The sequence below is a fragment of the Amia ocellicauda genome, chromosome 17 (genome assembly GCF_036373705.1).
Source record: "Amia ocellicauda isolate fAmiCal2 chromosome 17, fAmiCal2.hap1, whole genome shotgun sequence".
Classification (NCBI taxonomy): domain Eukaryota; kingdom Metazoa; phylum Chordata; class Actinopteri; order Amiiformes; family Amiidae; genus Amia; species Amia ocellicauda.
In genome coordinates this window covers 10,676,827-10,697,163 of record NC_089866.1, presented here as the reverse complement: position 1 = coordinate 10,697,163, position 20,337 = coordinate 10,676,827, and the positions used below count along the sequence as shown (strand labels likewise).

The 20,337-nt window shown below is 43.9% G+C and overlaps 1 protein-coding gene across 1 annotated transcript in view; it reads right to left on the bottom strand.

The window, feature by feature from the left end:
* Nucleotides 1-20,337, bottom strand: part of trrap (transformation/transcription domain-associated protein) — a 115,954-nt gene that overhangs the window by 28,111 nt on the left and 67,506 nt on the right. Inside the window, exons 60-65 of the mRNA XM_066690242.1 lie at nucleotides 19,657-19,757; nucleotides 13,558-13,759; nucleotides 8,393-8,554; nucleotides 3,998-4,088; nucleotides 3,303-3,499; nucleotides 1,044-1,305 (exon numbers count right to left, since the gene is read on the bottom strand). Coding sequence (XP_066546339.1) covers nucleotides 1,044-1,305; nucleotides 3,303-3,499; nucleotides 3,998-4,088; nucleotides 8,393-8,554; nucleotides 13,558-13,759; nucleotides 19,657-19,757 — 1,015 coding nt within the window. The remainder of the gene's footprint in view (nucleotides 1-1,043; nucleotides 1,306-3,302; nucleotides 3,500-3,997; nucleotides 4,089-8,392; nucleotides 8,555-13,557; nucleotides 13,760-19,656; nucleotides 19,758-20,337) is intronic.

Genomic DNA, 20,337 nt, shown 5'->3' with positions numbered 1-20,337 from the left:
AAGCAGGAATCTAAATGCGCTTTTTTCCTAAAACAGTCGTTATACCAGGGTTTTGTTTCATATGTTGTGATGGTTGATGAAGGGATCAGTTTTCTGTACACAGAAGGATTCAGTGAACCGCTTAGCTGGTGATATACATGCATATGTACATATACATAACCAGACATACACATATACACTAAATAGGTTATAGCTTTTTATAACCTTTGCTCCTATAGCCATACATAAAGACTTGATAATGGTCATAACTGCAACACTATCCGTACTGAAAATCTGCCAAATCTGTCTGACCTTACACTATACATCACCACCGTCCCCAGCCTCACTTGCAGTGGGTTTACTGGTGAGCTCGAGCGCCATTGGAGGGTCACGAGTCAACACGCAACCCAGGAGCTATATATAACTTTAAATCATCGTCTTTCTAAGACTCGCAATCAGTGCGGGGGAAAGAGAATAAATGTGAGAGGCAAAGCCATGGACAATCAGATGAAGTCATTCTGTGTGGGTGGAATGAAATCGGAGACATCGGAGGGGGGTGCTGATGAGGACCGCTCGGCCAATGTCATTTTGTTTAGATAAAGACAGAGGGAAGAGTCAGGGGATGGCAACTCCGTGATTGATTCTGGTTCTCTTGATTTCCCCAAGCTGTAGAATGCGACCATTTTGGAGAACTGGGAGCAGAGGCGCACTTGAATGATAACTTGGATTGCAATCAAAGCGCAGGCAAATGACACAGAATGGAGGGCAATTCAGATTGTATCCCACTAAGTTTTCAATCAGGAAGATACTGTGGAATTAAGAGATTAAAGAGCGCATGCATTCATTACAACATCCCTTCTCGCCAGAACACGGATCGGAAACCAGCGGTAACCAGGCAAGTGCTTGGAAATGACCTCTGTACCGCAGCACTAGTGCTCAGCAGTGCTAGGAGTGCTTCTTGAAGAAAGAGTTGTAGTGATGGCAGAAATGGTATACTTAAAGCACTGTATGCAGGTGTTGAGTGCCAGAGGTTGGCAGTTTTTTGTGTGATTATTTGGACCAACCTGTGGTGAACTGGCCTTTCATCTTCTGAAAGACGGGGTCCTGGGCTGTTGCCTGCGCCCGGCGTGCCAGGGACTCCGAGGCAGCGCTTGAGAACATGGTGGAGACATTGGAGACGTTCTCCAGGCCAACGCCGAAGGTGCTCACCAGCTTCTTCACAAAGTTGAGCGTGTGGGGAGTGATCTTGGCGTCCGAGACGGCGCCGCTCTTCTCAAACGCCACAGAGTAACACTTGGCCAAGCCTTGCTGGAGCTGGCGCAGGACCTGACAGAACAAAGGAAGTGGGGAGGGGAGGGAAAGGGAACATGGGGACAAAAGAGAGGGACAAGTGGAAGGGTATGAGAGGGGGCATGAGAAAAAAGATGAGGGCAGAGAGAAAGGGAGATACACAGGGACAAAAGGGGAGAAGGTAGGGGGGAAAGGGAGACCAGAGAGAAACGGAGACAGTGATGAAAAAGCAAAAGTTGGGGTAGAGGGACGGGAAAGGGCAAAGAGGAAGAAGGGAAGAGAGAAACCTGGTCAGAACAAAAGCACACACAGGGGCATCTCAAAACACTTATTCATTACAGATACTTACAGACTAATGAAACTCAATCTTATAGATCTCCATCTTTAACACTGGGTTACCTGAGAAGAAAACGCATACCGACATCACCTGAAACTGGGCACAAAACCAGCACCACTGCGGTGCTGACAAGACGGGTCTGAGAGAAAGCCAGGCACAAATATTCCTATTCCTGTGTTCCTGTTCATGTTATACACAAGGAAATTATCACGGTACACACTGAGAGGATCTTGTTACAGAGTGACAAATCATCATTACCCTCCCAGGACCTCCCGAGATAATCTATATTCCCTTTGAGAGACGCACCTCAGCAAATCTGCATCGACCCCCTAAGGGTCACGTTCCCATACACTGCTGTATATTACCAGTGCAAAGCTACAGGGAAGCACTGAAACAAAGTGAGAAAATTACCTCAAGTGAAGAGCTTGTTAAAAGATCACCTTGCAATATAAGGCAATTACACAATTCCCTGAGAACTTTATTATTCTTTTCTTGGGGGGCGGAGGGGGGCGTAGAGCAGTAAATTTAAGGAGCTATTCACTAGTTTCATTTCACTCTTTAACTAGTGGGACATGATTGCTGGCTTTTTTCAGCTCTGCTCTACAAATTGGAAGACTGGAGGAACTGCTGCAAGAAGTAATAATGACTCAAAAAAGGGGAGGGATGGAGAGAGAGAGAGAGAGAGAGCAGGATAAGAAATAACTGCCTGTGATTCTGCAAAAACAAATGCTGTAATGACTTCAAATGACACACACCGGGCTCCTTGTGCGACGTTCCTAGCCGATAAATTGCACCATGTTTACCTGCCGTTGCTTCTGTGCAGCCGAGACGAATGCTATCTCAGAGTCCTGAGTGACTCCTGCTTTCCGTCCCTTGCCAAAGTAAGCATCGGAAATTGAATACGCCGCAAGTGATGGCGAATTAATGCTAAATAAGCCCTTTATGACACAGAGATAGAAGATATTTGCTGTAATAGTCAGTCTCGCTTAGCCGCCCCAGCCTGCCTGCCAGTGTCAGAGATGCACAGACATCAGGGGACAAGTGACAGTTGCAAGGTTCAGACAGGTGACCTTGTGAAGAATTAAACCCCGACCGCCTGCCCCCAAGTACAACAGCGGCAGACAAGGGGGGGGGTGGGGGTAAAATAAATAAATAAACCTCAATACCTCCATCTCCACCCAGCTCAGTCCATCTTCACTTCCAGCAGTCATGAAGTCTCTAAGGGACTCATTAGCGCCTTACTGCTTAAGTAATTGGCTGCCAGCTGTGCTGTATGGTTAATGTGAGCGGCGACGTACAGCATTTGCAGGTGACAGCGGTACAGTGAACCACAATGGTTCCTGGTGCCCTGTACTATATCTAGTGTTCTGATCAAGCCTGGTTTGAGAACCACACCAGATCAGAATGTATGCAAGATTCAGCGGAACCCCATGTGATAACAGGTTGCTAATTGCATTCTCGGTTTCAGTTCCAGCAGTCACGTATATAAGCGTATCTATTCTTAAAGTTGAAGCAAACTGTATTTCTGTTACTCTATATACTTTGCTGAACCAAAACCATTTTAATAGCAGATGATTAGCTGCTGCCACCCAAAGGCTTGAAACCACAAGGGGTTTACGAGACTGTGCTTCCAGACAAATGTTAATTAGTCCGTAGCTCTTTTGCGAGGGCATTCACAACAGCAGGGATGCCTCACCTCCTCATGCCAGTTCTCCCTGAACCACACCATCTGATCCACGATGCCCTCCAGTGAGGACAGCAGGGTGGGGTGGAGCTCCCTCTGCATGTGCATGATGCGACTGCAGCGCCACATGGGGGCGGTGGCACGGATGGGCCCGGGGTCGGCCGAGTGGGGCTGGGCACCGACCAAGCTGGGCTGCTGCTGGCCTGAGTCTGCACACAGGTAGATGGAGAAAGAGAGATGAAGACAGACAGAGAGAGAGAGAAGAGGGGGGTCAAGGATTATTTACCAGTATGTCTTACTCTATTAATGTGCTGTTTGCTGACAGTCATTCAATACATACTTCAGACAAACAACAATTTGTACTTGAACAAGAGAAAGATCAGAACAGTCTGGACTACTGTGATGGAGAGGGGACGCCGGCCACAGAAAACATAAGAGTGAAACAAAAAACAAACCAACAAACATAATTAAAGGTTTGCAATATTGGATTGAAAGAGCAATTATAGTGCCAGCTGTCACTGTCTTCCTGTACACCTCCATCTGAAGTCTCAAGCCTTGCCCGGATGCATGCTGGCTCAGTTGGCAGTTCAATATTTAGTAAGAAAGTAGCAGTCTGCTCCGGCTATGCTGTTGCCCGGGCCACCATGACACCCAACGTGCCAGGCCTAGCCCTGCGGAGCACGCCACAGACGGACTGGCAGACTCACCGCTTTTATAGCGTTCCCGCTGCTCGATCTTTAGTGTCAGGTACAGCGTGCGGATGGGGAAGTACACGGCCTGCGGATACACTCGCCCCACCTGGAGGGAGCAGGGCAGAAACACAGGAGGAAAGAGGAGTGAGACTGAGAAAGTTATGGGCCCTGTTCTGAAAGTGCACACATCCTGACAGAAAGTAGTCAGTGGTTTAACACTGTGCCCTACAGAGCATGACCCGAGGGTCAAACTGCCATCATGAACGCATCTCCGAAGCCCATGAGCAGTCACTGGATGCAGAGGAAACGGTTTTTAATACTCCGGGGAGTGATGTCATCGTAAATAGCAACATCCTGTTTTGAAATGGATGCATACATTTTATGGAGTCAATTTAGAACTAAACCTACTGCAGTCAGGAAGGAAGCGGCAATTTCAGAAAATTAAACACATTTAAAAACAAGGGCCATGCTGAACAACAGCTCAATTGGAACTTTTTCCCATAAGAATTATAAAAAATATAAAAGCAACATACAACGCATTCAAATGCCTGACAGGAGAAGGACCAGTTGCTCTCAAACAGAGATGTTCTCTTGACTGTACTGATGAAGCGACCAGGGGAAATTTTTTCCAGAAATGAGAGCATTGTAGGGAGGAGTTGGAAGAAAATAACAACAACACTACAGCACTAAATGTTTAGGTTTAAAAATCATTTCCTGTTTTTCTGTTTGCCTGCCTTCAAATGTTGAATATTTCCAGATAACATGTTTCGTCTCCACACCCATCACACACACACAACAGATGTCTCCTGTCATGGACATCACAAGTGCCTGCAGGACTCCAAACTATGGAACAAAGACAGACTGAGGGAGAGACAGAAGTAGAGAAGAAAAAAGAACAGTCAGAAAGTAAAAAAAAAAAAAAAAAGTCAAAAGAAAATGATAGAAACAGAAAGAAACAAACCAAGGAGAGAGAGAGAGGGAGAAAGGCAGGAAGTGCTTGTTTGCTATTACAGTCACACAAACCGGATGATGATTTTAATCATGGGGATAATTCGTCTCGTCTCCAGAGCTATCCATTACAGTACACAGTCAGAATCGCGGCTCGCAGGACTTCATAATAAACCACCTCACTGCCTCCTATCACAGGCTAATTGGTTCTGCCTCCTGCTTGCTGCTGACTTAGATAAACCTGTCAGCTCGGAGATCAGAGAGCGGAGGAGAGCGCCGCTGTCAGGGCATTGCTCTCCCCCCGAGACCATACTGCAGACCAGGCCGGTGGCAGAGGCTGCAGGGACACACACTATATCAATACAGGAAGGATTTGCTTCGTTGACCTTTATTTTATTAATTTAGGAGTCACATCACTGACTCCAATACATTTGATAATCTAAAGAGACGTTATTAATGGATCATTATACCTATACATGGTGGATCCATTAAATCGTGGTGATCTAAAGGAAAATATTAGGGGGACATTTTTGTGTTTCCATAATGTTTGAGGCTAAGTTGAGGGTTGGAGAATGGGTCAGGGACATTTCTAATGCTGTACCAGGGGTTAAGTCAAGTTAAAGCTAAGGGTAAGGTACAGGCTTTACATTTTTTTAAATTATGCAAATATGTTATATAAAATGCATGGTAAATTTCCAAATGTCTCCATAATGAAGGTTACATGGTTATGTGTATTTTTGCATGCATGCATGCATGCTTGGAATAACAAGAAGAAATAGAAAAAGAAAATGAATGGACCCGAGAACAAATTACAATTTGGGACTCCACTGGACAAAGGAAGCTATTGAATGGATCCCAAGAGATGAAAAAAAGACCTAGACAACAACCACATAGAAGATGGGGAAATAAAATCATGATCTTTGCAGGCGTGACATGAAAAAGGGAAGCTATAGATCGAAGCGAGTGGAAACATCCTGGGGAGGAGGATCGATATAGGCTGATGGTGATGGGGATATGTGCACAGTATTATTACTTTCTGCAAGCAAACATTCAAATAAAATCAAACAATCAATATAAATATATCCATACTACATTTCCCCTACATTAACAACTGCAACATTTCCAGACATTCCCGCTGCCGTGTTCCATAGAAATCAATGGAGCGGCTGTCAAATGTTTACACACCTTCGGTATTAACTCATCTCAGTCAACTGGAAAACATTCAGGTTCTCCAGGCTGGGTTAGTGTTCAACAAACACCCGTCAGATATCACAGATAAAAGAGTGTCATTCAATAATCAATATTCACTAAACAAATTGATTCCCCAAAAAACACTGTTGCAAACAAAGGGCAGGAATTCTTCTGACAACAACCCTACTGACTTGATCTAGGTGTTATACATCTCCTAACACAGTGTTTATAGTACCGGCCTCAGAAGGGCAAAAAACTGAAGTGCGGAAACTGCACATGGAAGCAGAACAGAAGGGCGCTGTAAATGTTATACTAACGAGGGGAAGAAAGACGTGATTACCTCATACATTATACAGTCCCAAAGTATTTCAGGTCATGTCCTTAAAATAAATAAATAAATCCATACATGCATACATAAATATATACATAAAAAAAAAAAAAAAAAGTTGTCCCTTCCTCTCTTGCACAAGTACGACTTCTACAACGCTGGCTTGCCAGCCAACACCGAAGCATCAAAAAGGACAGCTAATTACAATATCTGATATCCCATTACAGGATAATTCAGTAGCCAGCACAATGTGAGAACAGCTAGATAGTGTTTAAAGGAGATAAGTAGCAATATAAGAGGAAGAGAGTAGGCCTTAATGACACCAGCAAGGTCTTAAGAGAGGCCACAGCCCTTCTCAGGTCTCGGCGCAGAGCTGTTCCGCAGGCCATTAAGCAGAAACCCGAAACCTCTGCATCGCTGAGAGGAGTGTGGGGAACAGGCCCTAAAGGGTAAGAGACACCTCCTCTCGCGGCTATCCCGAGAAACAGACAAACGGTCATTAATGCTAAGCTTGGGCTGCAGAGTGGCCCATAACAAGAACAGCCATCTCTATCTTGAAGAAGGGCGAGTGTGTGTTGGTGTGGGCGCATGTGAGGGAGAGTGTAAGAATGTGGGAGTGTGTGTGCACATGTGCATGTGTATGTGTGTGTGTTTGTTAGAGAGAGAGAATGTTTAAGTACAGGTATGTGTGTGAGAGAGAGTGTAAGCATGCATGTATGTGCATGAGAGAGTGCAAATGAGTGAGTGAGAGGGAGTGTAAGTGTGCGCGCGTGCGTGGGGGGAGCTGGCAGCTCTTTCCCCTCCGAGATTGTGTTCAAAGCGCCTAATTTCTCCTGCATAAATATTTCATGTTTTTTTTTTTTTTTTTTTAAGATAATGCTGCAGACCAAACGACACAGAAATTAATTATTTAAGTACATTTTCAAAAAAAAAAAAAAAAAAAAAAAAGGAAATCGATGCACACTAACGAAGCCAGTAGGTAGTTGAGGGAGAATTTTAGAAACAGCGGCGATGAAGAGCTTAACCCTGGTCCCAGTATGCCTTCGGCCATTAACAACGTAGGTGCCGCCCAAGTTAGAAACAAACAAAACCTTAAAATAGATTCACAGATTAACAGCTCGAACACACCATCTATCCCCCTTCACCTAATTGTGAATCAACCAGCAATGTCTGTTTAAACTTTCTAATTATAATTTTACAGTGGAAAAGGAAGAGAACATGTGGGTCTGTTATACGCAGAGGAATTACGGATATTAACATAAATTATCAGGGAGTATTGAGGTGTAAAAGCGATCTACAGAAAGGATCTAGGTTTGGTTTGGGGGTGGGGGTGATTTCAGTAAGGTGTTAAAGGTGTCCGTTAGTCTTTGTTTTCTCTTGTTCTCTACCAGGTGCATTTGTTAAGCAAGCCTCAAAAAACTGACTCCTGGAAAGAGTGAAAGAGAAAGGCTTTTTCTTGCTCTTTGAAGTTCAAGTGCTTTCAAATTACCCAGAAATAATATGCTATTAAGAATGTGAATTAGTCCCCAGTTTAATTACAAGTTCTGTTCCAGTGGCAGTCGGTTGTTTGATATTAAAAGTGAAAAAAAAGAAGAGAAAAAAAAGGGAAAAAGCTTTCTAGGGAGGCAAGAAAATAAAATTTCCATCAATGAAAATGAAACTCATCTGAACGCTTAATTGGATAAATGGAATTTGCTGAAGAGCGGCTTCCTTGGGAATCAATGTGGCACATTAATCTTGATTCGTCTCGGATGCCTCTCAAACAGACAGACAGAGACGGACATACAGACACACACAAAAAGAACCCAGGAGAAAAAGAAAGGTACGGACAAACGGACACCTGAATTACAGAAGAGAAAGATGTTGAGAAAGCAGAGCAAAAACAATGTGCTCCCCTCTCAACGTCATCAGTGAGAGTGAGAAGCAAAGGGTTCAGGCCTCACCTGGCTGATGAGGTTGAGAAGGGGCTTGCCCTCTGAGCCTACTAGGCAGGTGAGGAGCTGAGGAATCCAGGCCAACCACTGTATGGGAGGTACACCGATGCAGTATTTATCCACTGCGTCAGCCAGGGTGTTCTTGTCATCAAAACTGAGCAGCCAGAGGACCTGCAAGCATAGAGAGAGAGAGAGAGAGGGAGAGAGAGGTGGAGAAAGGCAAAGGGGGTGAGAGGAAAAGGGAGAGGTGGAAAGAGAACAAGAGATGGAAGAAGTGGGTGAGACATAGGGAGGCAAAATGGAGGGGAGAGAGAAGGGGGAAGATGTCAATTAGAAGAATACTTCCACAAACTAGACTTCAGGATCAAATATTTATACGTCCTTGTGTATCAATATATAGGCAAAGGGTTAGGTGATCCAGTTCCCCCATGGCCACAGGTTTCTGCTTTTCATTCCATCTCCTGTGTAATTGACTTAATTGAAGTCATTATGAGGACAAGATGTTCAACCCCCTGTTTATTCAAGGGCTCAATCAGTTGCTAATTGATGGAATTTGGAGTATTTTCCAGATCAGAAAAAAAGAGAACAGACATCTAAACACTGTAGTAGGACAGGTGATTATTGTCACGTTATGCAAGATGCGTTTAGCTTCAAGGTGACTGTATCCCTTCTACATTTCGTGTGACTCACAAGTCAAAACAATACCCCCCCATTCCATCTTTCTTTCCATGCAGGGTTAAACACCCGCCCTTCAATAAATGAAGAGCTTACTGGTGTGCTTCGCAAATACTGGATGACTCACTGTTTGGACAGCAAACAACAACAACGAAAATAAAACAATCTGTCTTCAAAGACTTTGCACAGCCACAAAAGAGATGGGCAAACTCAGGCTGATGCATGGAGGGCTGAAATGAGTGAAAATAAAACTAAATAAATAAACAAAGGAAACATTTTGGCACATCACAGACTGTTACACAACCTGGCAAAAGGCTTCTTTTGTTTTTCAAAGGTGAACTTGATAGTATTTTAACCAGATTGTGATTATAGAGTTTGATGCTGTGAAGGATCCTGATTTTTCTTCTTCTCCGCATCATGCCACTGGAGAAAAAAATCGAGAGGAGATCCCGGCCAAACTTGAGACCCACAGATCTCATTGTGTTGGGTTTGTCTGGCAATATGCGGGTGTTCTGGAGTTTAAGCCATTTTGTCAGTCACTCAGTGAGAAAAATTTCAGTGACCTCTCCCTGGACAGTGGCTACATCTAAATATATTAACACCTGATCTTGCTTGGAGATGGGGTAGCCACACAGCTTGGTAATTACTGGTAATCGCCATGCATCCGTTCTCATTTATTACAAACAAATTTGCTGTGCTCTCACCACAGAAAAACACACACACAGACACAGAGGTGTCCTCTCTCTATGATTGCAGTATCCACAAACCCACATAAAAGCTTTTTCCCCATCTCCCAGGAATGAGAAATTCCAGCTAGAGAAGGAAACTTGTGATTATAACACTTATTTGCTGTAGTCACACACAGCTTATTTGCATGATGCTGTATTCCACCTATGTTTGTGAAACATCTCTTTCGGCGCTATGTCACTTTTGCACAATGCCACTCTACACCAGTTGTTGGAGGCTAATAGCATAGTTGTGGTATGGTGTGGACAAAGCTGTAAACAAGCGAGGAGAAAAACACATAAAAACATAAACAAACAAACTTTGTTTGAAACTATATCTGCTTTGAAAGCTGAACACTGCCAAGACAGGACCCTGTAATGGCCTACATCTTAAAATATCCTTGTTGTCTAATCTACAGTGAGGGAAAAAAGTATTTGATCCCCTGCTGATTTTGTACGTTTGCCCACTGACAAAGAAATGATCAGTCTATAATTTTAATGGTAGGTGTATTTTAACAGTGAGAGACAGAATAACAACAAACAAATCCAGAAAAACGCATTTCAAAAAAGTTATAAATTTATTTGCATGTTAATGAGGGAAATAAGTATTTGATCCCCTATCAATCAGCAAGATTTCTGGCTCCCAGGTGTCTTTTATACAGGTAACGAGCTGAGATTAGGAGCACTCTCTTAAAGGGAGTGCTCCTAATCTCAGCTCGTTACCTGCATAAAAGACACCTGTCCACAGAAGCAATCAATCAATCAGATTCCAAACTCTCCACCATGGCCAAGACCAAAGAGCTGTCCAAGGATGTCAGGGACAAGATTGTAGACCTACACAAGGCTGGAATGGGCTACAAGACCATCGCCAAGCAGCTTGGTGAGAAGGTGACAACAGTTGGTGTGATTATTCGCAAATGGAAGAAACACAAAATAACTGTCAGTCTCCCTCGTTCTGGGGCTCCATGCAAGATCTCACCTCGTGGAGTTTCAATGATCATGAGAACGGTGAGGAATCAGCCCAGAACTACACGGGAGGATCTTGTTAATGATCTCAAGGCAGCTGGGACCATAGTCACCAAGAAAACAATTGGTAACACACTACGCCATGAAGGACTGAAATCCTGCAGCGCCCGCAAGGTCCCCCTGCTCAAGAAAGCACATGTACAGGCCCGTCTGAAGTTTGCCAATGAACATCTGAATGATTCAGAAGAGAACTGGGTGAAAGTGTTGTGGTCAGATGAGACCAAAATCGAGCTCTTTGGCATCAACTCAACTCGCCGTGTTTGGAGGAGGAGGAATGACCCCAAGAACACCATCCCCACCGTCAAACATGGAGGTGGAAACATTATGCTTTGGGGGTGTTTTTCTGCTAAGGGGACAGGACAACTGCACCGCATCAAAGGGACGATGGATGGGGCCATGTACCGTCAAATCTTGGGTGAGAACCTCCTTCCCTCAGCCAGGGCATTGAAAATGGGTCGTGGATGGGTATTCCAGCATGACAATGACCCAAAACACACAGCCAAGGCAAGAAAGGAGTGGCTCAAGAAGAAGCACATTAAGGTCCTGGGGTGGCCTAGCCAGTCTCCAGACCTTAATCCCATAGCAAATCTGTGGAGGGAGCTGAAGGTTCGAGTTGCCAAACGTCAGCCTCAAAACCTTAATGACTTGGAGAGGATCTGCAAAGAGGAGTGGGACAAAATCCCTCCTGAGATGTGTGCAAACCTGGTGGCCAACTACACGAAACGTCTGACCTCTGTGATTGCCAACAAGGGTTTTGCCACCAAGTACTAAGTCGAAGGGGTCAAATACTTATTTCCCTCATTAACATGCAAATAAATTTATAACTTTTTTGAAATGCGTTTTTCTGGATTTGTTTGTTGTTATTCTGTCTCTCACTGTTAAAATACACCTACCATTAAAATTATAGACTGATCATTTCTTTGTCAGTGGGCAAACGTACAAAATCAGCAGGGGATCAAATACTTTTTTCCCTCACTGTAATAGTTGTCAAAATTTAAATATACACTAACCATTACATCCTAGGTGTTTTTTCTTTTTTCTTATTGAGACAACACACTTCACCAGTCCCTTCCAGTTAATGTGTGACTCGGTAACAGTAAGGAACAGCAGCGAAAGCAAGAGATCCTAATTAGTTTCCCTCAGTGTTTCAGAGGGGGTTATTTTACAGTGAACTGGGCTGTCACGATGACGTAAGGTAAGCCAGCATGGTAGCGCTTCTCCCCAATTGAATTTCAGCCCATCGATAACATGCCACCCGCAGAAAAACCAGGGCCAAATCGGAGACACAACTGGGGAGACCTCCGTCATGCTCCGTTTGTTTAAAGAAATAATCTGTTGATAGATTTCCTTAGGTCTCAAAGTGGGGTACGAATGTGGGTTTAATAGCAAAGATCTGGGCTGTTTTAATCTCAATCATATTTTTTTATAGAAATAATAATAATCCTAATAATGATGATGATAGTAGTAGTAATAGTAGAATAGAAGCAATATAATCTTAGATGGTCATTGAACAAAAATACACCTTTTTAAAGAGATGAAAACAGGTTCATTTAAACCATTTCAACCAAAGGGTTCAATTTGTCGTTAAGAGCTCAGTTGGAATGAAACCCTGAAGACTGACAAGCACTGGGAATCGGGAGAATTGAGTGACCACAATACAGTGACTCTTAGCATCTGACTCCGCAGCCCCCCAAACCAGTGTTCTTCAAAATGAGCTTGTCCGGGGTCAGGGCACTTCATTGAAGTTATTATTCACTTAACCCCCTTTGCTAGGTCTAAGGCAAGTGATGATTCAAAAGGGCGGAGGATCTGCTGGAACCTTCTGGCCTGTGACTAGATACGGGATACAGCGTTCTTTAAAGTCTAGTCAAACTTAAGTGTTTTTAAGGGTAGATTCAAAAGATACTGCAGTTCCCAGGTGGCATCAGTGGCCAGTTGGCCTGGATGGGATTGAAGGGAAAATGGAGCCTATAACCTTGAGGTCAACAGTTGTGTTTCATAATAAATAATCCCTGTAGTGACTGTAATTGATTGCAAAAGAAGGAAAAATTATCTTCTATCTTCTTGTGGATCAGCGGATTACTAATCCAACAAATCACAACCATTCTTACAGGTCAGGAGCTCTCAAGGACCTCTGCCACGCACGCCACCCAGGAGAACCCCCCCTCCTGCTCCTTAGGGATTTGGAGACAGTGGGGGGTCGCAGCTAAATATACCAGGACACACATAACGGAATTCAAACTGGGAAGGAAACAGTCAGCTCTATCTCAGCATGCCTTCTCCCTCCTTGTCTGTATCTCTCATCCATTCTCTCTTTCTCTCTCTATCACTCCCCCCATCTCTCTGTCTCCTCGGAGAAACAAGAGCTTCAAGATTCAATAATGACTTGACAAGCCCATACTTAAGGAATTAGTTATCTGGGAGTAACTGCTAAGGTTTTTTTAAGTTTTGTACTATTCTCTGCAATGGCAACAGTGTTCAGCCCTCACTACATTTACAACAGCATCTATTTTTGATTTTATCCAAACGGCACCTGAAAAATTGACACCAATTGAAAAAACAGCCGGTTAGGTTTTAAAATGCATGCCAACTGGGAGAAAAACATGAATTCTTAAGAGCCCCCCAGGAGACTGAAGTTGGAAAGAACCCGTGTTTGCAGTGCACCAGACATTCTCCATCAGTGGTGGAGGCACCAGTCAACAGAGGTGCACCACCCCCAAAGATAGGTGCAGGGACCCCCCATCTCACCTTAGCCAGGTACTTGCGGGACTTGCTCTCATTCTGGTGCCGGCAGGCATGCAGGTAGCAGGTGATGGCGGAGACGCCCTGGTGCAGCTGGCGGTCCTTCACAAAGATGTTCTCCAGGTAGTCACCCCACATGGCCCAGGCTTTGACAAGGACGTCGTGCATCTGCACCGCAGCCGAGAAGGCCTTGTTCGCCTCGTCTGACCTGTAGGGTGGAGGGGGGGGTGGGTACAGAGTTAACAGGGGAGACCACAGAGTCCAGTACCTTAAGATGAACCAGTGGTGCCTGCAGGGAAACCCATCCTATCTGAAATCCCCACATCCCTACTGCATCCCAAATTATGATCATGCACAACCCATTGCTTTAACCTTCACCTTCTCAATCTCCTTTCTAAACAGGCAGATCACCAGCATGCCCAATTCAATGTTTTGATTTGGGGTAAGCAGCTGTGAGTGATTATAAGGATGGAAGTGATATTCCCATGGCACAACATTGGGGAGTGTTCCCAGGTTTATACAGCTGTAGGTTCCTGTATATTACCCATTACAAGGAGGTGGATGTTTCATGCTTTTGAATGAGTTTGCACAGACAGATACACACACACAGTTTTTAACAATATCAATATATTTGAGCTCCCCCTGAACAAGTTTCTGTTACTTTTTGTGATAAATCATTAAAATAGACAGAACTGAGCTCCTTTGCAAGTGATTCTTTAACAAACTTTACAGTGGAAAAAGGAAAAAAAAAACCTCAACCAATCCAGCTCCTAATTACCATTTCACACTCACAATCGTCTGCATTTTCTAATCCTTTAATGACATGCAGAAGAAAAAAAAATGAAGGGGGCTGTATCCTTGTGAGAATGTAACACTTTCCGTGTAGAACGGTGTTGATGGTGTGAAAACTTTGCCACCTCAGCGCTTTCAGAAAAGATAAAAAAAAAAAAAAGAAAAACCTGCAGTTTAAATAATTCTGTATTAAATCACTGATGACCAGAAACGGTTACACTGCCTTGCTCTCTTTCTGTCAGACTGTGATTAAATGGAGAAATCACTGGCATGTACTTAGTCTCCCAGTAGCTTCCTCTCTGGCTGAGGCGATGAAATGTGTACAATAGCTCTTCACAACGGCATTGTCTGCAATGACTTGGGGAGTTTCCAATGACAGGGGAAGCAGACACATCCACCAGGCTGTGAATTTACACATGTCCTAATGATTATATTTGGCTTCACCTCATAATAAAGACCAAGATCCCCAAGTACAGTGCTGGAGAGGCACAGTGTTTTCAGCATCTTTGTGCCAGCCTTGTTTTCACCTATTTCAAGCCTTAATTGCACTAATAATAATATCAGTTGGTTCTCATGCACCCTGTTCAGCTCTTAAAAAAATGGGAAGTTCTAACATCTAAAGAACGTTTGCTCTATAGTTTAGGAAACACAGAGGGACAACAGACAAATACCAAAAGACAGCGGTTCAGTGTGTTGAACACAGTGTTGAGCTATGGGCGATTCCTTCGACAGTGCCGTTTGTATTGACTCAGTCTCTGAAAAGGGGGCAGTGCCGGGTTATCCTCCAGCTTTGTGACATGATATAGTCATGCGTGTAGATTTACAGGCCCTCGTAATAAAACTGAGCATCTCCAACATTGACAACATGTACGGGTGCTTTTCAAAAAGCCCCAACTCTGCATCACACGTGAAGCGCAGTAGTCTATTATCAGTAGAGCAAGGCCTGTCCTGTTCATTATTGACAATGTCGTATAAGTAACTAACATATGAGACTGATTAAGCAGATTATTGGTAACGGGTCATTTAAGTTAACAGGGGGGAATCAAGAAAACAAAAATAAAGTCTTGGGGATTTCTTCCCATGGACGTTAACTTGTAGGACACTCTGCCATTGCCTATTTAATCAAAATTTAAATCCAGATAACAGTGTGAAGCTCAGCATTGCATGTGATCTCTGGTGCAAGGGGTCAGAAGGTCAAGTTAGGCTTCATACACACAGACAAGTCTGACCCTCATCCTTTGCCATGGCCCTCTTCCCCTGAAACGGCCGTATCAATTTTTGCCCATGTGGGGCCCATCCCCCCCACAAATGCCCGATTATGCTGTTTGCATTCCTGTGGTGTGAAAAGGTAATGATTACATTAAGTGCTGCTGAGGTTATGGAAAAGTTCTGCTGATACGGAGATTTCACAAATGACTATTGAGTTAATTATTCTTCTAGGCACATTTAATAACCATCCTCCTTCCCTGGAGGGCAGCAACAATTTGAAGAATTATGAACTGAACTGCAGACGCTCTACGGGGCTCTGAGACCATGAGAGCGAGGGAGACGGTGTTGCAGTGGCATCTGCCTGGGCTGTCACTCGGCAGAGCTTAAAGGACAGCGCTTCAATCTGTCCTCCACTGACAGACAGGCGGACAAGTCGACAGGTGTATTTTCCTAGGGGATCGTCCTACACAGTTCCTTTACCGTCCCAATTTTGGAATGCGGAGATGTAAATCAGCTATCCACCTGTACTATTACGTAGATGACAGCACTCTGATCGCAAGCTTTTACTGCCAGGGCCACTGGCACTCTCATTCTGACCACAGGCAATGTGATGGGTCATCAGAAAAAGAATGCAGGAAGGCTGGTGACGACAGTATATGAAAGTTTGTACAGGTAAACCTATGCACAGATTTGTTATAGCACAAATGTATTAAATTAATTTAAAAAATAAAATAATTACAATATGAAAACTGAAACGCACTCTTGCCTTGCATAGGTAGATGGCATAGCGGTTTAAAAGAATGTTCAGTTGTGTAATTGAAAAACAAAATTATTCAAAACTGCAGTGAATCAAATATCAAGCAAAGTGCATGCTCCCTGCAGTCAGACTGAATCCCCCATCACCTTGAATAAAGTGTTGACAACAGTATATCTGTTTAGCTTCATTATTTTAGTTCTAAAAAATTAAATGAGAGCGAGACAGAGAAATTAAAAAGGAACACAATTATGATAATTATGGACCCAAATCGAGTCGGAGGTGAAAGTGTTGAGAGATTTTAAATGAACTCGGGCAGCTTACAATTAGAATGTTGTGAGTTTACTATTATAATTTTTATTAACAGCATGTTTATATAAATATTGAACTAATTTTCATCTTCGTTTTCACGTTTATGAAACCTTTTTTTTTCTCGACCACTTTTAGCACAGATTTTGTTTAGTACAAATTGTTCCGGAACCTCTCTCTCATGTAAAGCTAGATTTAGCTGTACTGCATTTTGTACTTGTAGTTCACATCTACTAGGCTGGATATTGTTGTATACTGCACTTATTGTCTTTGACTGTATTATGTAATGCTTTTGTGAAGTGTTTCTTGTTACAACAGTCAACTAAGGTCACCCTGCTAAGAAACAAATAAGTAGAGAAAAGTTTTTTTTGACAGCACAGGAGACAACATATGAGGATTTACTAAGACTTCCTAGTACAAGCGGCCACTAAGTCCGGGACAAAGTAGACACAAAGCTATCTGAAACTGGGGTAACCAGGGCCTGTGGGGAAAAAACCCTTTTGGATCAGGACCTTGAGTACAATCACTCATCATTATTGAGAGAAAGCTTCAGAGCTCATCTTTTAAAATGGTCGTGGATACAATCTGCAAGAGGGGAAGCAAGAAGAAAAAAGAGCAGTTTAATTGGAAATGCCGATTTAAAAGCAAATGCACTAAGCCGGGGAGATTAGGAGAGGAACAAAAAAAGGAGGGAAAATATATCAGGGATTCTTCGTCCAATTGGGATTGAATGTTGTTCAGTAAAACCCTGACCTTCAAAGAGGAAACCACCTCATAGGGAGTGGGACTAGCACAAAACGTAAAAGCATATTTTTCCAAATCCCGCTATAAATGGTAAAAGGAAAGACTAATAGCCGCAGGGATCAGTGGAGGGGAGTAGGGTCAAGTGGGGACACCAATCACTCTGTAGCTGCAGGCACTAATTCCTCTAAACAAGACTGGAGCTGTGTAATCACCGTGAGAGCCAGATTTGACTTCTCCCACAAAACAAAGAGACAAACAAATGAAAACGTGTCAGAGCTGCATGAATTATACGGCTTGTGCCAGAACAAGAGGCACTTTTACTACAGGAATCGCCCAAAAAAATGAACTTGTTGGATATGAATGAAATCGTAAGGGTGGCTGGGAATCGCTGCTCTGCCCCGTTTAGTCTATGAGAGTTAAGTGGCACACCTTCCACTAAGGAACTGTGTTTTCAGGTGTACAACCGGAATCGCCTCAGACGGCACGGCGAGCGCCTGTCACACTCCACTCAATCCAGCGCTTCACACCCTGCTGATCGGCAAGGGAGAGGAGAGGGGAAAAAAAACAAAACACATCAGCATCAATAAGGTGCTAATGAAATGGTGCGGGTGAGTCGACCACTGCTGCAAAACTGCAAATTGCTAATCAACTGGAGATCTGTTCAGCACAGATTGCTTAAAGATTTTAGCAGAGTGTATCAGGGAGGCACAAGGAGGGGAGGGGAATAATGGGAATGGCCCAACTGTTCAGTGAAGAAGGCATGAAAATAAAATACAAATTAAGTTATGTAGGAAGTTTAGAAATGCAAAACCCTAACCGCCACCCCGAAACAATGCAAATAATAATAATGTATAGCTACACATAAAACATGCACCAGTTCCAGGCAGCGACACAGCATGCAGCTGCTTTTACAACCTTGCTTGTCAAGAGTGCGAGTTATAAAATGCCCATTTGTCCCATTTTCCAAAAATGGCTCCATGCAAACCTTCCACAAAGCGCCTTCAGGTGTCACGGGTTGCAGAACGCTACAGATTACAGTGGCAGCCACCTGATAAATTACTTACTTTATCACCGGCTTCTATTTCAAACAGCGGGCTCCGTCTCCTGTCTCTCGCTCCTCTGCCTGCCCCTGCACGCTATCAATCTTCCTGACGGAGGCTGCGACTCTCTCTCTCTCTCTCTCTCTCGTGCTCACCCTGTCCACACAGAGTGCACCGGGGGGGACTGGCAGTGCCAACTACCCAACCCTTCTCCTTGCAAGATTCAATCTACTGGCAATGCATCCCTATACCCACGCTGCCATGACTGATCCGAGTGCCAGCATGCCAGGACTGAGTCCAGGAAAAATTGAGAATCATACCAAAATGATTCTGCGGTACTATCAACAAGCTACACTATGAAATCTTATGTGGTGACCCGCCCCCTCCACAAAAAAAACGAAAATCATACAAACAATTTAGAAGCTTGCCGAGGAGACGGACGCTGATGGCGAAAGATCGATCTCCATGCCCCCCGATCCTAATTGTGCCCTTGTTTAAGCACTCTAATTATTAATCCCCTGTCATATTGATTGTTAACTGCTGCGCCGCTCACGATAATTAAATCATGTACACTGTAACTGATCGCTCGTGGAGGGCTAAAAGTAGCAAATGTTTATTTATCAGATGGGTTTTTAAATAAATGATTAACTGGGCCGAGTTGAGGTTCATTCATCCTACGAGTACACAAGTTGATTAAAATGCAGTCAGGTAGCACAGGAATTATTATTTATTGTGCGGAGACAATTAATCCACTTTACGTCTCTAAGCAAAAGGAGAGACGGGGACAGAGAGAGAAGGAGTGGAGGGATCCTGCTGGTATGAAGGCAAGGTTACCATCTCAAGTTGAACATGACAATTTGCACTACACAGGACAGACAAATATTTTGGAACTGATTTCTGTCTGAGGAGAGACAAGGACACTGTGTACCAATAATCCACCCTCGAGTCCCAAGTCACTGGTTATAAGGGGGCAAACAGGCATGGCAATCATTTGGTACCAGCTGGTATGTAGAACGATGAAGCAGGTGGTTTCACAGGCACACGATCTCATGGCCATAGAGAGCCACAAACCCGCCACTGAGCTGGAATGTTCAGTACAGGCCAAAAGTTTCAGATCACAAAAATGTACTCACTGACTGGGGTTTGTAAGATTACAGTTGGTTTCATTTCATTGCTTAGAATGAAGCCTGCGATCTGCATGCAGAGAATGCAGTCTTTCACCGCATTACAAATGAAGGGGACGCAAGCGGGACTTACTTGTTAATCTGTGCCAGGAACATGCCCTTGAGCGCGTAGAACTCGGCTGTCATTTCCTTGGTGAAGTACTTGAGGTTGGTGGACTCGATGACCTCCAAACCCTGCAGGGGAGGAAGAGAGTGAAGAAGTGCTAGAGGACCAGGAGGCCGGGCCAAATCCCCAGCCTCAGTTACATCCCCGCTCCGTGTAAGGGAGAGACTGCCGGGCCAGTGGGTGAGATTACCTCCCCTTGGCACCCCTCCTCTCACACATACAACAGGTTCGATCCCCTTTTTCAATCTGTATGACAGACAAGGGTATTTTTTTTTTCCTTTCTCCCTGCAGCAAAACTGACCACTCACACTCACAGTAAATAACATTAGACACACAGTGTGCCCACAGGGAAAAATCAGGGCACAACATTTGAATCATTTGTGACTTTCCTTTTCCTTTATTCTCCATTTGTGTTTTTGTGCAGAGACACATCCTTCCAAGTTCTCTTTCTTGCATTCCTAGCTTTGCTCATCTGCAATAAGGCATGCACGTATGAAATTGGTGTACCCACAGAGACCTCTCCTTTTCAGATAAGGAGCCTTCACACGGATATCATACAAATTATGCAGAGGTGCAACAGCATGCCAAGCACAAACACAGTCTGGTAGCTTGGCCTTGTAAATGCAGCATGCCGTGATTCAGACAGTG